Genomic DNA, 15765 nt, shown 5'->3' on the forward strand with positions numbered 1-15765 from the left:
TGATGCTTTTGAGTTGTGGTGCTGGCGAAGAATGCTGGAAGTACCATGGACTGCTAAAAGAACTAACAGATCTGTCCTGGAGGAAGTGAAGCTGAAATGCTCCTTAGAAGCGAGAATGGCCAGACTTTGTCTCACCTACTTTGGTCATGTTGTCAGAAGGGATCATTCCCTGGAGAAAAATATCATGCTTGGTAAAGTGGAGGGTCAGCGAAAAAGGGGAAGGCCTTCGACAAGATGGATTGACACCGTGGCTGTGACAATGGGCTCAAGTATAGCAAGGATCATGGAGCTGGTGTGGGATCAGGCAGTGTTTCGTTCTGCTGTGCATGGGGTCGCTATGAGTCAGAAATGACTCGACAGCACCTAACAACAAAACAACATGGAATGTATGGGTAATTACTTCTGTGAACAACTGCGTCTTTTGCCACCAGACCAGAAGAACTGGATGGTGCCTGACTATCATTACTGAACATTTTAATCAAAGATCCTATTGAAGAAACCTGATCAAAAGTGGGGAAATGTACAACAGAATTTCACATTCTTATGGACTTTAGCCATTCTGGAACCATGGAGGCTAGATGAATCCAGAAATTATTGCCCTGAGATAGTCTTAACCTTAAACCAAAAATATCACTTGAAGTCTTCTTAAAACCAAACAATATTTTAGCATATCTAGTGGAGGAGGGGAAGGTCTGCCTTGAGCATTCTGCTCTTTTAAGAATTATCTGTAAGGGATCAAACTGACAACAGCAACTCAAAAGATCAGATAGGAACTTGGGGCAGTAAATTTATGTTCATGAGGAAAGAACAACTCAGAAAAGGAGAATGAGAATAGTTGCACAACTAGAAAAAACTTAATCAATGTCAGTAAATTGTACTGTAGAAACTGTTGAATTGGTGTATCTTTTACTGTGTATATTCTCAATGACAAAAGAAAAAGTGGGGAGAAAAACAATTTTTCATGATTCCTTCTAGAAAATAAAATTATATGCATTAAAGTGTGTGTGTGTACAAATAATAAACTTCTAGTGATGAGATTGCTGGATTAAAGGGTACATGCAATTTTTAATAGATGTCAAATTATCTGAATAAATGGTTGGACTAATAGGCACCCCTATGTTTGAATTCTGGGGAGAAAAGTGATTTTGAAAGCACTGGTAAGAAAAGGAAATGACATTGTATGTACTTCTTTAAAGTACAAACCTTAATGACATAAGTATGTAAATGTTATGTTCCCTGCAGACCCCCACCATGGAGACCTGATGTCAAAGATCTTACCTGTGCCCAACAGTGGGCTGTGTGCACACCTGGGCCAGAATTTGTCAAGATGTTTGAAATTTCATGAAAGATGTCAAAAATGTCAGGATTATCTATGGGAAGGTAAATAGTTATCATTTTCTCAGAGTTTCCATAGCACTCTGGTCAGAGGTCAAAAGCTCACTTTTATCAGCATTGTGCATTCATTTCCTTTCCTTCAAGCACATTTTCCATCTGGGGGTGTTCAATGCAGGTTTAAAAACTTTTATTATTCTGAAGTATGTTAATCCGCCTTTTTGCTTTCTTTAATTAATTCCCTCATTGTTCTTGTGAATTTTTTCTTTATTCTTTTTGTTGTTGTTGTTATGGTTAAAGACCAAACAAATACTAATATGTGCAAAAGAGAAAAACAATGAGCAAATTAGGACAACTAATTCCTCCTTACTGTGAAAAGAAAAAAAAAAAAAAAAGCCACCCCTAATGAATATCTTCCCATTTTGAGGCAAGTAAGATTTTTTCTGAAAGTAGCATTAACTCATTCCAGTTGGTGAATTAAGTAACTAATTAGCATTTGAATGTAGAAAGTGGCTTCTCCTCATTAGCCCTATACTAATTAGTTCCCTCCTAGACTAGTCCAGAGGAGCTCTGGTAGCATAGTGGCTAAAGCACTTGACTGCTAACCAGAAGCCTGGTGGTTCAAACCCACCAGCCACTCCTGGGAAGGAAGGTTGGGCAATCCTACTTCCGTAGTGATACTGCCTTGGAAACCCAAGGAGGGGTCGCTATGAGTCAGGGCCGACTTGACGGCACATAACAACAGACTAGCCCAGAATGGCCTTTCCTGGCCTTTCCTCAGTGGAGTAATCCTTCTGTCTCCTCTGTTCCCTCTATCCCTGTCTCATCTCCTGTTCCTTCCCCTCACTAAAGTCACCAGGGTTATGTCACAAACTTTCTGATCCTGTGCTTCTACTTTTGACTTCACTCAAGCCTAATGAAAGGACATTAAAAAGCAGAGGTGCCCTACTTCCGTAGTGGTAACTGCCTCAGAAACCCAAGGAGGGGTCACTAGGAGTCGGGGCCAACTCGATGGCAAATAACAACAACAACCAAATGTTAGCTCACAGAGCTAGTCTTGATAAATCTTAAAAGATTGTATTCTGGTTACCTAGTGCCGCTCTGACAGGAATATACCACAGATGGGATGGCCTTCACAAACAGGAGTTTATTCTTACAATTTGGAGGCTTTAAGTCCGAGTTCAAAGTGCCAGGCTCTAGGGGCTGGGTGAAATCCCCTCACCCTCGGGGTCCAGCTCTGCCTCCTGCTCCCAGTCCACTGGAGCTAGAGGCATTTCTTCACTCAGACAGCCACTGGCTGCTGAGGCTGAGAAGCTCCAAGGCTGACAAGTGAAAAGGCACAGTCCCGATGTTACCAAACCACATGGCAGGCCATTAACTTAAGTCCATTGTAAGTCCCAAGGTCGGCAGAGCATGGCAGGCTGCCAAGCAACGACATGTCTACATGCAGGGTCCAAGTGTGCCATAGGCTAGAGACCATTCTCAAAGCTTCTCCTTATATACAAGAAGCAGACCACATACCCAAAGACAGCTACTCAGCTGCTCCCAGTAGATTCCACCATGGAGTTGATTACCAGTCTCATCATGGGGAATACTACATCCAGCTGCCCAGAAACTTTTTCTAACTTTATTACTTCTATCTTGGTCATTTCCTTTTCCCTCTTTCACTTCGTTCCTTCTCATCTTTGTCCCACATCATCAGTCAAATTTCTCTCCTTCTTCTTTAAAAGAAAAGTCTGTGATATAAGCAAACTTCTTACTTCTCCCCAACCCTCTGGGACCAAAGTGTATTTCCATGGACACATCTACCCCATCATGGAACATATATTTGTACATGTAGAATCTGTGCAGGTAGAAAAAGGTTTGAAAAGTATTGTCCTAGATAGCTTTGAATAAGAACTGGACCTTTTTGTTCTTTGTTGTTGGATTACTTGGAGTAGATAGGAGGGGGTTTCTAATTTCTCTTAAGTTACCAGCCACTCCTCAGAAGGAAGGCTAGACAATCTGGGAAACTCAAGGAGGGGTTGCTGTGAGTCGCATTCGACTGGACGGCAGTGAGTTAGGATGACTCTCTGGGCCTCTGTTTAATCATTTGAAAAATAGGAGTAATATGTCTACTTCGTTCAGGTGCTGTGGAGATTAAATAATTCTCATTTCAACTGCTGAAGCATCGGATTCTCATTTTCAAGTATTCATTTTTAAAGACACAGTTACAGGTTGCATACAGAAACAGAACTTTTTATAACAGAAAGATACACACTTACAAACTGACTATTTACAAAATAGTCCCACTCAAACATTCCATCATTCTATCACTAACATCTATTTCCTTTCATCTGGTTAAAGGCTTTGATGAATAACCTCTTCTTGGTTGTCATAAAGTAACACAGTATAAATGCAAGGTAAATGGATGGCTGCAAAATAAAACAGGAGGGAAAGGATGTCATAATGTGCTCCTATGTTATAAAGTGCATTTTACTATAAATGTATAAATAATAATATAATTGAAGCCTATGTGCCTCCCACCTAGATTAAGAAATAAAACATTATCAAAATAAATGAACCCCCTACTGTATCTTTTCCAAATCAGGTGTACTTTATCCTCTCAAAAGGAAGCTCTTATTTTGAATGGTAGTGTCTATTATTTCCTTGCATATGTATGTATGTATATATATATATAAACACACACATACACATGTATATACATACACACATGTTGTTGCTGTCGAGTTGTCTCTGACTTATAGCAACCCACCTTGGGTTTCCAAGATGGTATCGCTATGGAAATAGATTGCCCAACCTTCCTTCCGAGGAGTGGCCAGTGGGTTTGAACCACCACACTTCTGTTTAGCAGTTTAGCCTTAGGCAGTATGCCACCAGAGGCCTTCTTATACACACATACATACATACAAATACCATACACAGCAGTGTCTTACATGTTTTTCATCTTTACATTGTCATAGTATAATTTCTTAAACTTTAAAAATATGACTCATACACATATAAAATGAGCATATGTCAAAAATTAATTTAACTTACTAATGAAGGAAACACCAGAGTGTTAAAGTGGTATAGAAGAGACCAATTTTTAGTCAAGGATAGAAAGAATGCTGAAATAAGATTGAAAAATTAGATACAAAGCTAGTTAATGTACTAAAGGGCAATGAAACTCTCAACTTGTGCAGTTGTTTTGTCTATCTGACAAATAATTTACATTCTACTAGACAAAAATCTTTTGCAACTTTTCAGTCCATAATTTACATCTAACCTCAAAGTCTGGCCCTAATCAACACTAAATCCAGCAAAAGATTATTCTCCTAGAGAATTAAGTCATCCTTGGGTGGGCCTCTTAGGCAATACTTTAGTGTGATGTTGAAAGGACATGTAATCATTCTTTTTCCTTATTTCCAAGTTTCGGATGATTTTTCTTAACAATATAAATATTGTTGCTTATGTATTCTTTAGCAATGTGGTTTCTCAAATATGTGTAGTTGCTATTCATTAATTCACTGTTATATATTAGTCTATGTAGGTACGTCACAATTTGTTTATCCATTCTCCTGCTGAAATACATTTAAGTTTTTTCCAGTGTTTTGCTATTACAAACAACTTATATATTTTATCAGACAAGAATTTTGTTCTTTAAATCAATATTTGATTCATTTTTTGTTGTAAAACTTACCACAATTATAACCTCATATTTAATATGTATAATATAAATAAAATTTTTCTAAAACATTACAAAGCATTTTTTTCCCATCATTTCATACAAATCTTTGGTCCCAGTTTTAAGTGGATTCAGTGTAAATGGCTGTTTCCTTTGCCAGCATCAATTAGTCATGAATAACAAGGAACTTCTGCCTCCAGTCCACTGTCTGTTACATAAGATTGTATAATTATCAAGTAAACTTGATCTGTTTTGAAAGTGATATAGACAATATTAATAATTACTCTAGAACAACAGGCATGAACTAGGATGTTTCACTGGCAAAGAAACGTGTGGTAGATTGAAAAATTGTTGTCATTTTTTGGCCATTGTGTTTTTATGAACAGTTGAATAAAAGTTTTTGTGTGGACCTATGGTTTTAATTTCCTTGGGTATATATTTAGGAATAGAATTGCTGGGCCATGCAATAACTCTGTTTAGCATTTTGAGGAACTGCCAAACTCTCTTGTAAAGTTGCTGTATCATTTTATATTCTCTTCAGTGATGAATGAGAATTATAATTTCTCAACATCCTTGCCAAAGCTTGGTATTGTCCATCTTTTTTATTTCAGCTATCTTAGTGGATGTGAATGGCATCCCATTATAGTTTTGTTTTGTGTTTAAGACTGGGCAATCTACTTCTGTAGAGATACTGCCTTGGAAACCCAAGGTGGGACCTCTATGAGATGGAAACAACTTGATGGCAGTGAGTTTGAGTAATAACTGGTGATGTTGAGCATATTTTCACTTGTTTATTGGCCACTTGCATATCTTCTTTGGAGAAATGCCTATTCAAATACTTTGACTATTTATAATTGGGTTATCTTTTTATTATTGAGTGAGGAGTTACTATCTATCTATCTATCTATCTATTCTGGGTACTAATCTGTTATTAGATATGCTATTTGCAAATATTTTCTCCTGTTTTGTGGGGTTTTTTTTTTTTCACTTTCTTGATGGTGATCCTTGAAGCACAAAAAAATTTAATTTTGATGAAGTCCAATTAATGTTTTTTTTTTTTTAATTGCTGTACTCTTGAGGTAATATTTAAGAAACCATTATCTAACTCAAGGTCATAAAGATTTACTTCTATATTTTCTTCTAAGGGTATTGTAATTCTAGTTCTTATATTTAGGACTCTAATCCATTTTCAATTAATTTTTGTCTGAGGTGTGAGGTAGGGGTCCAATTTCTTTCCTTGGCATATGAATATCCAGTTGTCCCATTCCCCATAGAATTATCTTGGCACTTTACAAAAAATGTATTATAAGGGTTTATTTCTGGATTTCACTCCTATTCCATTGATCTATATGTCTATCCTTATTGCTGGTATCACATTGTCATGAATATTGTAGCTTCATAGTTAGTGAGTTTTGGAACTGGTATGTGTAAGTTTTCTTTTCTTTTTTTTTTGGAGATTGTTTTGACTATTGTGGTTTCTTGTATTTCCATATGAATTTGACAATCAGCTTGTCAATTGCTACAAAGAAGGCATCTGGGATTTACGTAGCTATTGCATTTAATCTATACGTCAATTTGTGGAATATTGCTATCTTAATATTAATCATTTTAATTCCAGAAAATGGAATTCTTTCCACTTATTTAGGTCTTCTTTAATTTTTTTGCAAAGATATTTTTTCATCTTTAGTGTACAAGTCTCTCACTCCTTTAAAAAAAAAAAAAAAGATTATTCCTAAGTATATCATTCTTTTAAAAAGTATTATGATTAGAATTGTTCATTTCAATTTTGGATTATTCGTTATCAGTGTATAGAAAAACAATTGATTTTTATATAATGATCTTGTATTCTGCAAACTTGATGAATTGTTTAATAATTTTAATTGGGTTGTGTGTTTGTGTATGCCTTAAGATTTTTCATATACAAGATCTGTCATCTGTGAATGGATATAGTTTTACTTTTTCCTTTTCCATGTGATTGTAGTTTACATGAAATTTCACCTTTGTTCTAGAGAAATCTTTTTTGTGGATGGTACTCCTTAAAAGAGTGAATAAGTGTCCCTTGTAAAATTGCTTAACTACAATCATGAAGGAAATCACCACTTCCTCCCACATAATTATTTTAAAAAGCAATTTTGTATCACTTGTATAAAAATTAAAAACTCTGAAGTTGCGAGTTAATCCATTTTAAATAAATATCTGGATCTCCTTTCAAATATATACCCATGCCACTGCCATAGTGTCAATTCCGACTCATAGCGACCACCATTGGGTTTCCAAGGCTGTAAATCTTTACAGAAGTAGATTGCCTCATCCTCCTCCCATGGAACAGCTGATCAGTTTGAACTGCCAACCTTCTGGTTAGCAGCAAAATGCCTTATCGACTCTACCACCAGAGCTCCTTTCAAATGTTCACTATATCTTAGCTGCGACTTCCTTTGTTTTCAAAATGTTTACTTGAATCACTTTCTAATATAAACTATTGCAAATTTGTTGTGTTAAACATAATCAAAACTCACTGAAATTTGAACATAAGGTTTATTCTAAGCAGTTATTCTATATGCATATAGGGAAATCATTTTGATACCAGAAATAGCAAATGGTTTGAAGAAGCTAGGCACAATGGGGCTTATAAAAAGGTGGAAAGATATCGATCAACCATTAGCTAAACTTAGCATAATTAATTAAATCCTGCCTGTTTCTTATTTGTGAGGGTGCATATTTTATTGTGCTTGTATCACAAATTATAAAAGTTTATATAGCAAATTAGATTCCCATTCAACAAGTAATACACCCATTGTTCCATGTCATTAGTTATAGTCCTTGCAGTGTGTCAGCACTCAAATTCATAAAGAAGACCATACATATTAGACTGATAGAGAAAAGGATCCCCTAAGACTCTTGCCCTAAGATACCCTTTCTACCTGGAATTGAAGCCATTCCTGGAGGTCAACTTTAAGCCAAATAATAGATTGGCCTATAAAATAAACAATAATACCCATGAGTAATATGCTTCTTCAGACCATCAACTATACCAGACCCAACAGTCTACATATACCCAAAAGCAAAGATGAGAAGGCAAGGAGGGGCAGGGAAACTGAATGGATGGAAAAGAGTCAGGCAGGGCAGAAATGGTGCAATAATAACAAACTACTACAAAATCTGAGTGGCTTGTAACCACAAAGGTTTCCTTCTCACTCTATTACAAGATAACTGAAGTTTGAGTAGGGGCTCTGCTACACTATCCTGACTTGGGATGATGGAGCTTCGTCATACAGAACATCACTACTTCCACTGTCAAGGGTAAGGGAATGTAATGAGTCATAAAACCAAAAAAAAAAAAAACCTCACTGCCATCAAGTTGGATCCGACTCATAGTGACCCCTCCTTGGGTTTCCGGGGCAGTACCACTACGGAAGTAGATTGCCCAATCTTCCTTTCAAGGAGTGGCTGCTGGGTTTGAACCACCAGCCTTCTGGTTAGTAGTCAAATGCCTTGGGCACTACGCAAGCCTCCTCTAAGGGGAGATGTCTCACCACTTTCAAGATGGCCATGCTCAGCTTCCAGGCAAGAAAGTGCAATCCTACACATGACCTGAAGGAGAAGAACCAGAGTATCGGTGAATATCTCTGATGACCTTTGGAGACAGTGAAGAAAGGAGGAAAAGGAAGGAAAGTAACACTAAGGGAACTTCCACCACTTCTCCGTGGTGCAATTTATGACCTGTGATAAAGGCATTTTACACTGTTATTTCATTCACTCCTCCTTTACTTAGTTAAACATGAACTTAATTGCCATTGAATTGATTCTGATTCATCGAAGCTCCAGGTTTGCAGAGTACTGCTGCTCCATAGGATTTTCAAAGCTGTGACCTTTTGGAAGCAGCTCACCAGGCTTGTCTTCTGAGATGCCTCTGGGTGGGTTCAAACTGTCAAACTTTTCAGCTACTAGTCAAGTATTTGGCCCTTTGCACCAAAATCAAAAGCACACAAAGTGCAAAAGCTGGGATTTAAACTTCCTCAAGCCAAACTCCAAATTTCATGGACTTTTTCCATTACCATGTTACTTTCTTCTTTGCTAGATTGTCCTAATGTACCTCAACTGCATACAGAATTAGATGAAGCCTTTAAATTGGTCAACATATCCAATCAGCAATATGCCCAGATTCTCCAGATGACACAGGATCACTTGGAAGGCACCACGTATCTAATGGAGAACATGAGAGAGCAATTTGGCTGGGTGTCTGAACTGACAAACTGGAACCTGGGAACTGAGAACATCTTTAATCCAATAAAGGTAACGGTGAGACCCAAGAGCAGATATGGGGGTTACATGTGCATACTTTGATTTTTCTGTTAATTACTTATTAATTTTATCTGAACTTCAAAACAGGTTGTAGAAGGATATTCCTATTTCCCTTGTGATCATATTTAGACTGCCTTGATTTAATATACAGTGCATGGTCTTCAGAAAGCAAGGAACTTTATAAGTAAAACCAATTTAAATCACAAAATATTCCAGAGATAACTAATTCTACTTATAGTGCTATAATAGATAGAAGTAACTTTTAAGAAACTCAGTAAATGTAATTTTTAAGAGAAGATGTTCAAGTCAAGCAGCTTGAGTTCAAAACCTGACTTTGAAACTTAACAGCTGAGGAATCTTGGGCAAGTTTCTTAACCTTTGTAGACCTTAGTTTTGCTACCTGTAAAATGGGAATAATAATACCTACCTTAACTTTGAAGGAGCTCTGGTGACTATAGGGTCACTATGAGTCAGAATCAGGTTGATGGCAGTGGGTTGGGTGTCTTTGTGGTTGAAGCATTGGGCTGATAACTGAAAAGTTGGTGATTCAAACCTATCAGCCCCTCCTGAGGAGAAAGATGAAGCAGTCTGCTTTTGTAAAGATTTACAGCCTTGGGAACCCTATGGGGCAGTTCTACTCTGCCCTATAGGGTCACTGTGAGTCAGAATTGACTCAATGGCAGTAGGTTGGGTTATCTTAACTTTGTGCTAGGGAAAAAGATTCCAGACTCAAATATGTTTTATAGAGACCCTTTAATTAAGCCTTAAACAGGATAAAGACAAAACAAAGATGGTCATCTGGATGAGGGAAACCATCAGCAGGTACAAAGTCCAGTGGCCAGTGTAATCTGCAGAATCACTACATGGTGTTCATCACATACTACAGAGAACAAAGGGAATCATCAGAAGATCATGATTAGTGGCAGTGGGACCACAGCAGCTGGGAAAGGAACATGACTAGAATATGTACGTAATTGCGGTTAAAAAAAGTTATAGGATTTGTTACTTTCAAGGACAAATCCAAAAACCAAACTCAAAGCAGTCAAGTTGGATTCGACTCCTCCTTGGGTTTCTGAGGTGGTATCACAATGGAAGTAGATTGCCCAACCTTCTTTCTGAGGAATGGCTGATAAATTCTTTGTGTAAGAAGGACATATCCAGGCCAGTTCCCTAGTTCTTTGTGTGAGCATCTTTCTGCATACTGGTTAATCTACTTTCAACCACATTCTTCTTGAGGGCAAACTGCTCTTCTCAGTTGTTGTTATTTGTCCTCGAGTTGGACCCACTCATAGTGACCCCTCCTTGGGTTTCCCAGCCAGTATCACCACAGAAGTAGATTGCCCAACCTTCCTTTCGAGGAGTGGCAGGTGGGTTTGAACTGCCAGCCTTCTGGTTAGTAGTCAAGTGCCTTAGGCACTACACTACCAGAGCTCCCACTTTTCCCTAGGCCAGTCTAAGCATAGCCACATTGTTAGTTTAATGGCAAGCAAGCATTGTGGAAGTAACATTCCATTAGAGCTTAAATTTTAAAGCACTTGGTTTGCAGAAGGCTGCAATCTACAGCAAAAATCCTAACTCCATTTTGAGCAGCAATGTGGCTAAGCACAGACAAGTCTAGGGCAAACCTACAGAGGGGCAGCTTGCCCTCAGGAAGACAGTGGTTGAAAGTAGATTATGCTCGCACAAAGAACTAGGTCTTTGTGTTGTCTGAGTGTGTCCTTGATGATTTACTGAAAATAGCCGTGTTACCTAATTTAAGTTAAAGTTTGAGGTCCTGGTATTATCTTATAACTACTTTGTGGCTGTGACTCAGGGCCGCATGGTATCACCTGATCACCATGTAGCCAGATGGTCAAGCCCAGAACCAATCAGGTAACCCTTTTTAATATGCAGTTATGTATGTACCCCAGTCATGGTCCTTTTCCCACTTCTGTAGTTCCCCTGCGAAAATGATGAATTGACTTATCACTAATCATGATTGTGTGGTGATTTTCTCTCTTTTCTGTTACATACTATTAGCCCCCATGGGACTCCCTTCAGCTTCTGTACTGTGCATGCGTATGTGCTTATGCTGATGGTTCCCAAATCTTGGATGATTGTCTTTATCCTATTTAAGGTTTAATAAAAGGATCTCTGCAGAACAAATTTGAATCTGGGGTCTTTTTCCCCTAGCACAACATAAAGAACTAAAATGTCATCTGAACTTACGTCAAGACTCATGATGGTATTAGGGCTCCTTCTGTAGACCGCAGTCTTCCACAAACCAAGTGCTTTAGAATTGAAGTTCTCGTACATCATGCATGTATGTAAAGTGACTAGTATAGATTTCTTAAGAAAGCAAGAACTCTATAAATTATAGCTTTTATTAGTTTTTGACATAATAGACTGCTGATTTACCTTATGAATTTAACATATCTATATCTCAATTCCACAAGAGAAAGATGTTGCAATTTGCTTCTATAAAGATTTATAGCCTTGGAAACTGTGTGGGTCAGTTCTACTCTGTCCTATTGGGTCACTATGAGCCAGAATCAGCTTAACAGCAATGGGTTTGGTTTTGGTTTTGACTTTTTATACACTAATCAAGAGCTCTGGTGGTGCAATGGTTAAGTGCTTGGCTGCTAATCAAAGAATGGACAGTTCAAACCTACCAGCTGCTCTGTGGGAAAAGATGTAGCAGACTGCTTCCATAAAGCCCAGGAAACCCTATGGGGCAGTTCTACTCTGTCGTATAGGGTCTCTATGAGTCAGAATCAACTCAACAGCAACAGGTGTTGGTTTATATGTTAACTGTCACATAAAAATGTATTACCATCTTAAATTACACCTCACTTTGACTGCTAACCAGAAGGCTGGCGGTTCAAACCCACCAGCCACTCCTCAGAAGGAGGGTTGGGCAATCTACTTCTGTAGTGATACCACCTTGGAAACCCAAGGAGGAGTCGCTATGAATCAGATCTGACTCGATGGCAGTGAGTTTGGTTTTTTAGTGTGTCTCTTGTAATCAATCAATAATTGAATTGAGTTTACTCCCATGGCCTGATTTTCAGCCAAACAATAGACAGGCCTATGAGTTGAACAATTTACACCAGAAGAAGCACTCCTTAGAACAATGAACCATGGGAGATCAGAAGGGCAGCATTTGCACAGGGAGAAAGCTCAGAAGGCAGGAATGCCTAGAAAAGGACACAGGGCAAAGGTAAGCACAGGCAGGAAGTGGAAAGACAGCTGTTACATTGTGGGGATAGTATGCAATGTCACAAAACAAAACGTGTATAAACTATTGACTGGAAAACAAATGTGCTCTGTAAAATTGCGCCCAAATCTCACACACACACACACACACACACAAAGTTCAAAAAAAAAAAAGAACAAATTTTTAAAAACATTTTTAGCAGAACTTTTAACATTTAGAAAGATATAGCCAATATTCATTTTTATTCATCAGTACTTTCCATTCTATGCTTTAATTTGCTTACTTTCTTGTGTCTCTAAGTGACACTAGTACATTTATCTATATTTATGTATATTGATAACAAATGCACTTCTGTATTAAAAAAAAAAACCTCAAACTAAACTCACTGCCATCGAGTCAGATCCGACTCATAGCAACCCCTCCTTGGGTTTCCAAGGTGGTATCTCTACAGAAGTAGATTGCCCAGTCTTCCTTCTGAGGAGTGGCTGGAGAGTTTGAACCTCCAGTCTTCTGGTTAGCAGTCACATGCCTTAGGCACTACATCACCAGAGCTATATATATATAAAAAATATATATATATGAAATAAAATTATAGTTTTCAATTCTACATCTTTGTAATAATAATCAGCTCTGAAGAGCACTTACTATGTGCCAGGCCATGTTCCAAAAACTTTCCATATATCAGCTCACTCAGTATGCTATAAAAACCAAAAAACCAAACCCACTGCTGTTGAGTTAATTCCAACTCATAGTAACCCTATGGACAGAGTTGAAATGTCCTGTAGGGTTTCCAAGGCTATAAATCTTCATGGAAGCAGACTGCCTCATCTTTCTACCACAGAGTGGCTGGTGAGTTTGAACCACCAACCTTCTGGTGAGCTGCCAAATACCTAAGCTTCTTTAATACCCTATAAGGTAAGTATTACTATTTTCCCATTTTCAGATGAGGCACAAAGAGGTTAAGTAACTTGCCTGAAATCACACATCTAGTATGTGATGCAGCTGGGATTCAAACTCATGCAGCGTCTCTCCAGAATCAGTGAACTTAACCATGTTGTTAAACTATCTATAAGTTATTTTTCTCAAAGCAGCTTTTATTTCATCACGTAACGGGAAGTACAAAGCCATGAAACAACAAGGACTGGAGAGGAAACTTGTGTAAGAAATATACAAATTCCAGCAGGTGAAAAAAAATATATGCTGCTTGGGTTGTGGTTACATGGGTGTTTGCTTCATAATTTTCTATTAAATTAAAATGTTTTATGCAGAAAGGAGAAAAAGTTATAACTATTCCTTCATAAACTAGAATTAAGAAATTACCAGTTTTTATTTGGTCTCCTAACATTTGCTAAGGGAATTTATTTGAAAACATTTTTAAAATAGTTCTCTTAAGATTACATCATGTTGCATGTCAGTACATTTTCATTTAAATTATTCAAATCAAAGTATATGCACTTGGGAATTCATGAAAAGGATAACTGAAATGCATTTCAGATGACCAGTTCTTGCAAAAATTACACATAAAACCATAAACTGTAAATTTCCTAGGAAAATTCAGTACAAAACTTGGCAGATCACATTAATGTTTGTGGCACAGTCAGTAGTGCTTAGCAAACAAACAATCCAGCTGCTCCTTCATGTTTTCCTTTAGGTGGTGCCTTGTGGCAAGTTCTGGCCAATGAAATGTGAGGAGCAATGACAAGGGTTATTTCTAGACTGAGATGGTGAGAAGCTTATGTGTGATTAGTCATTCTTTTTCTCTGCTGAGGGCACAGAGAAAGTCATATGCTCCATTGCTACAGCCAGGAGATGGTGTGGCCTCTGTCAACCAGGGTCCTGAGTGTCTGTGTGGTACAGATAGTTAGATAGTTAGTTAGATAGATAAACTGCTGTCTAAATGACTCCAACTCATAGTGACCCTACATACAACAGAGTAAAGTGTTGCTCGGTCCTGTGTTATGCTATCAACAGCATGTTCAAGCCCATAGTTGTGGTTACTGTGCCAATCCATTTTACCAAGGGTCTCCCTCAGCCTTGATAGCCCTCTACTTCACCAAATATTATGTTCTCCTCTAGTGATTGGTCCCTGCAATATGTCCAAAGCAAATGAGTTGAACAGTGTTCTGTTGTGATCTATAAGGTTTCCACTGGCTAATTTTTAGATGTAGTTCACCAGGCCTTTCTTCCTAGTTTCTCTTAGTCTGCAAGCTCTGCTAAAACCTGTCCACAGTGGGTGACCTGCTAGTATTTGAAATACTGGTGGCATAGCTTCCCATCATAGCAACATATAAGCCACCAGTTCTGGTGGCGTAGTGCCTAAGGCATTTGACTGCTAACCAGAAGGCTGGCGGTTCAGACTCACCAACCACTCCTCGGAAGGAAGGTTGAGCAATCTACTTCCATAGAGACACTGCCACGGAAACACAAGGAGGGGTCGCTATGAGTTGGATCTCACTCCATGACTGTGAGATGAGTGAGAAATAAATTTCTGTTGTAGGAAGATAACTGGAATATTGGAGGTGATTTGTTACCTAAGCACAATCTAGCCTATCCTGATTAAGCACTACTGACTGTGCCACAAACATTAATGTGCTGTTAAACTAATCCTGAATGTGTACTGGGATTTAATAATCTTTTATTGTATAACTCTTCTTCTCTAGGTAGTTCCAAGTGTCCGTGAAGAAAAATCTTCCAAACAAGATGAAACAAGAGTAGATTTAAGCATTCTGCCTTCCTCTAATTTCACAATCAAGATTCCTCTTGAAGAAAGTACTGAGAGTTCTAATTTAATTGGCTATGTGGTGGCGAAAGCACTACAGCATTTTAAGGAACATTTTAAAACTTGGTAAGCAGAATGCCTGATTATGAATGCTTTGTTCACAGGGATAAAAAATTCAAAAGAGGAAACACCCAGACTAGTTTTAAAATGACAAGAAAATATGTTGAACCTCATTGATACTCAAAGACCTGAAAGCTAAAACAAGAAAATATGTTGAACCTCATTGATACTCAAAGACCTGAAAGCTATTATTATTACTTACTTTTCAAATTTGTAAATTAAAAAAAATACAAAATCCTGGTAGGAGCATGATAAAATAGGAATTCTCATGTGTTATTTGTGGGAACATAAACCGATTCTGCCTTTTTGAACAGCTATTTGGTTATGAGTATCAGAAGTCACAAAATGTTCCTTCTTAACGCATAATTCCAATCTCACTGTCAAAAAACAAATTAATAGAAAAGTGTTGTTGTTGTTGTTGGGTATCAT

General features: G+C 37.9%; 1 protein-coding gene across 1 annotated transcript in view; it reads left to right on the plus strand.

Moving 5' to 3' along the window:
* Positions 1–15346, plus strand: part of CLUL1 (clusterin like 1) — a 45581-nt gene extending 30235 nt beyond the window's left edge. Inside the window, exons 5-7 of the mRNA XM_007935615.2 lie at positions 1243–1380; positions 9078–9292; positions 15158–15346. Of these exons, the coding sequence (XP_007933806.1) occupies positions 1243–1380; positions 9078–9292; positions 15158–15346 (542 nt within the window). The remainder of the gene's footprint in view (positions 1–1242; positions 1381–9077; positions 9293–15157) is intronic.
* Positions 15347–15765: the final 419 nt, after the last annotated feature.

The sequence above is a fragment of the Orycteropus afer genome, unplaced genomic scaffold (assembly GCF_000298275.1).
Source record: "Orycteropus afer afer isolate SDZICR_OR568_19922 unplaced genomic scaffold, OryAfe1.0 scaffold00030, whole genome shotgun sequence".
Taxonomy (NCBI): Eukaryota; Metazoa; Chordata; class Mammalia; order Tubulidentata; family Orycteropodidae; genus Orycteropus; species Orycteropus afer.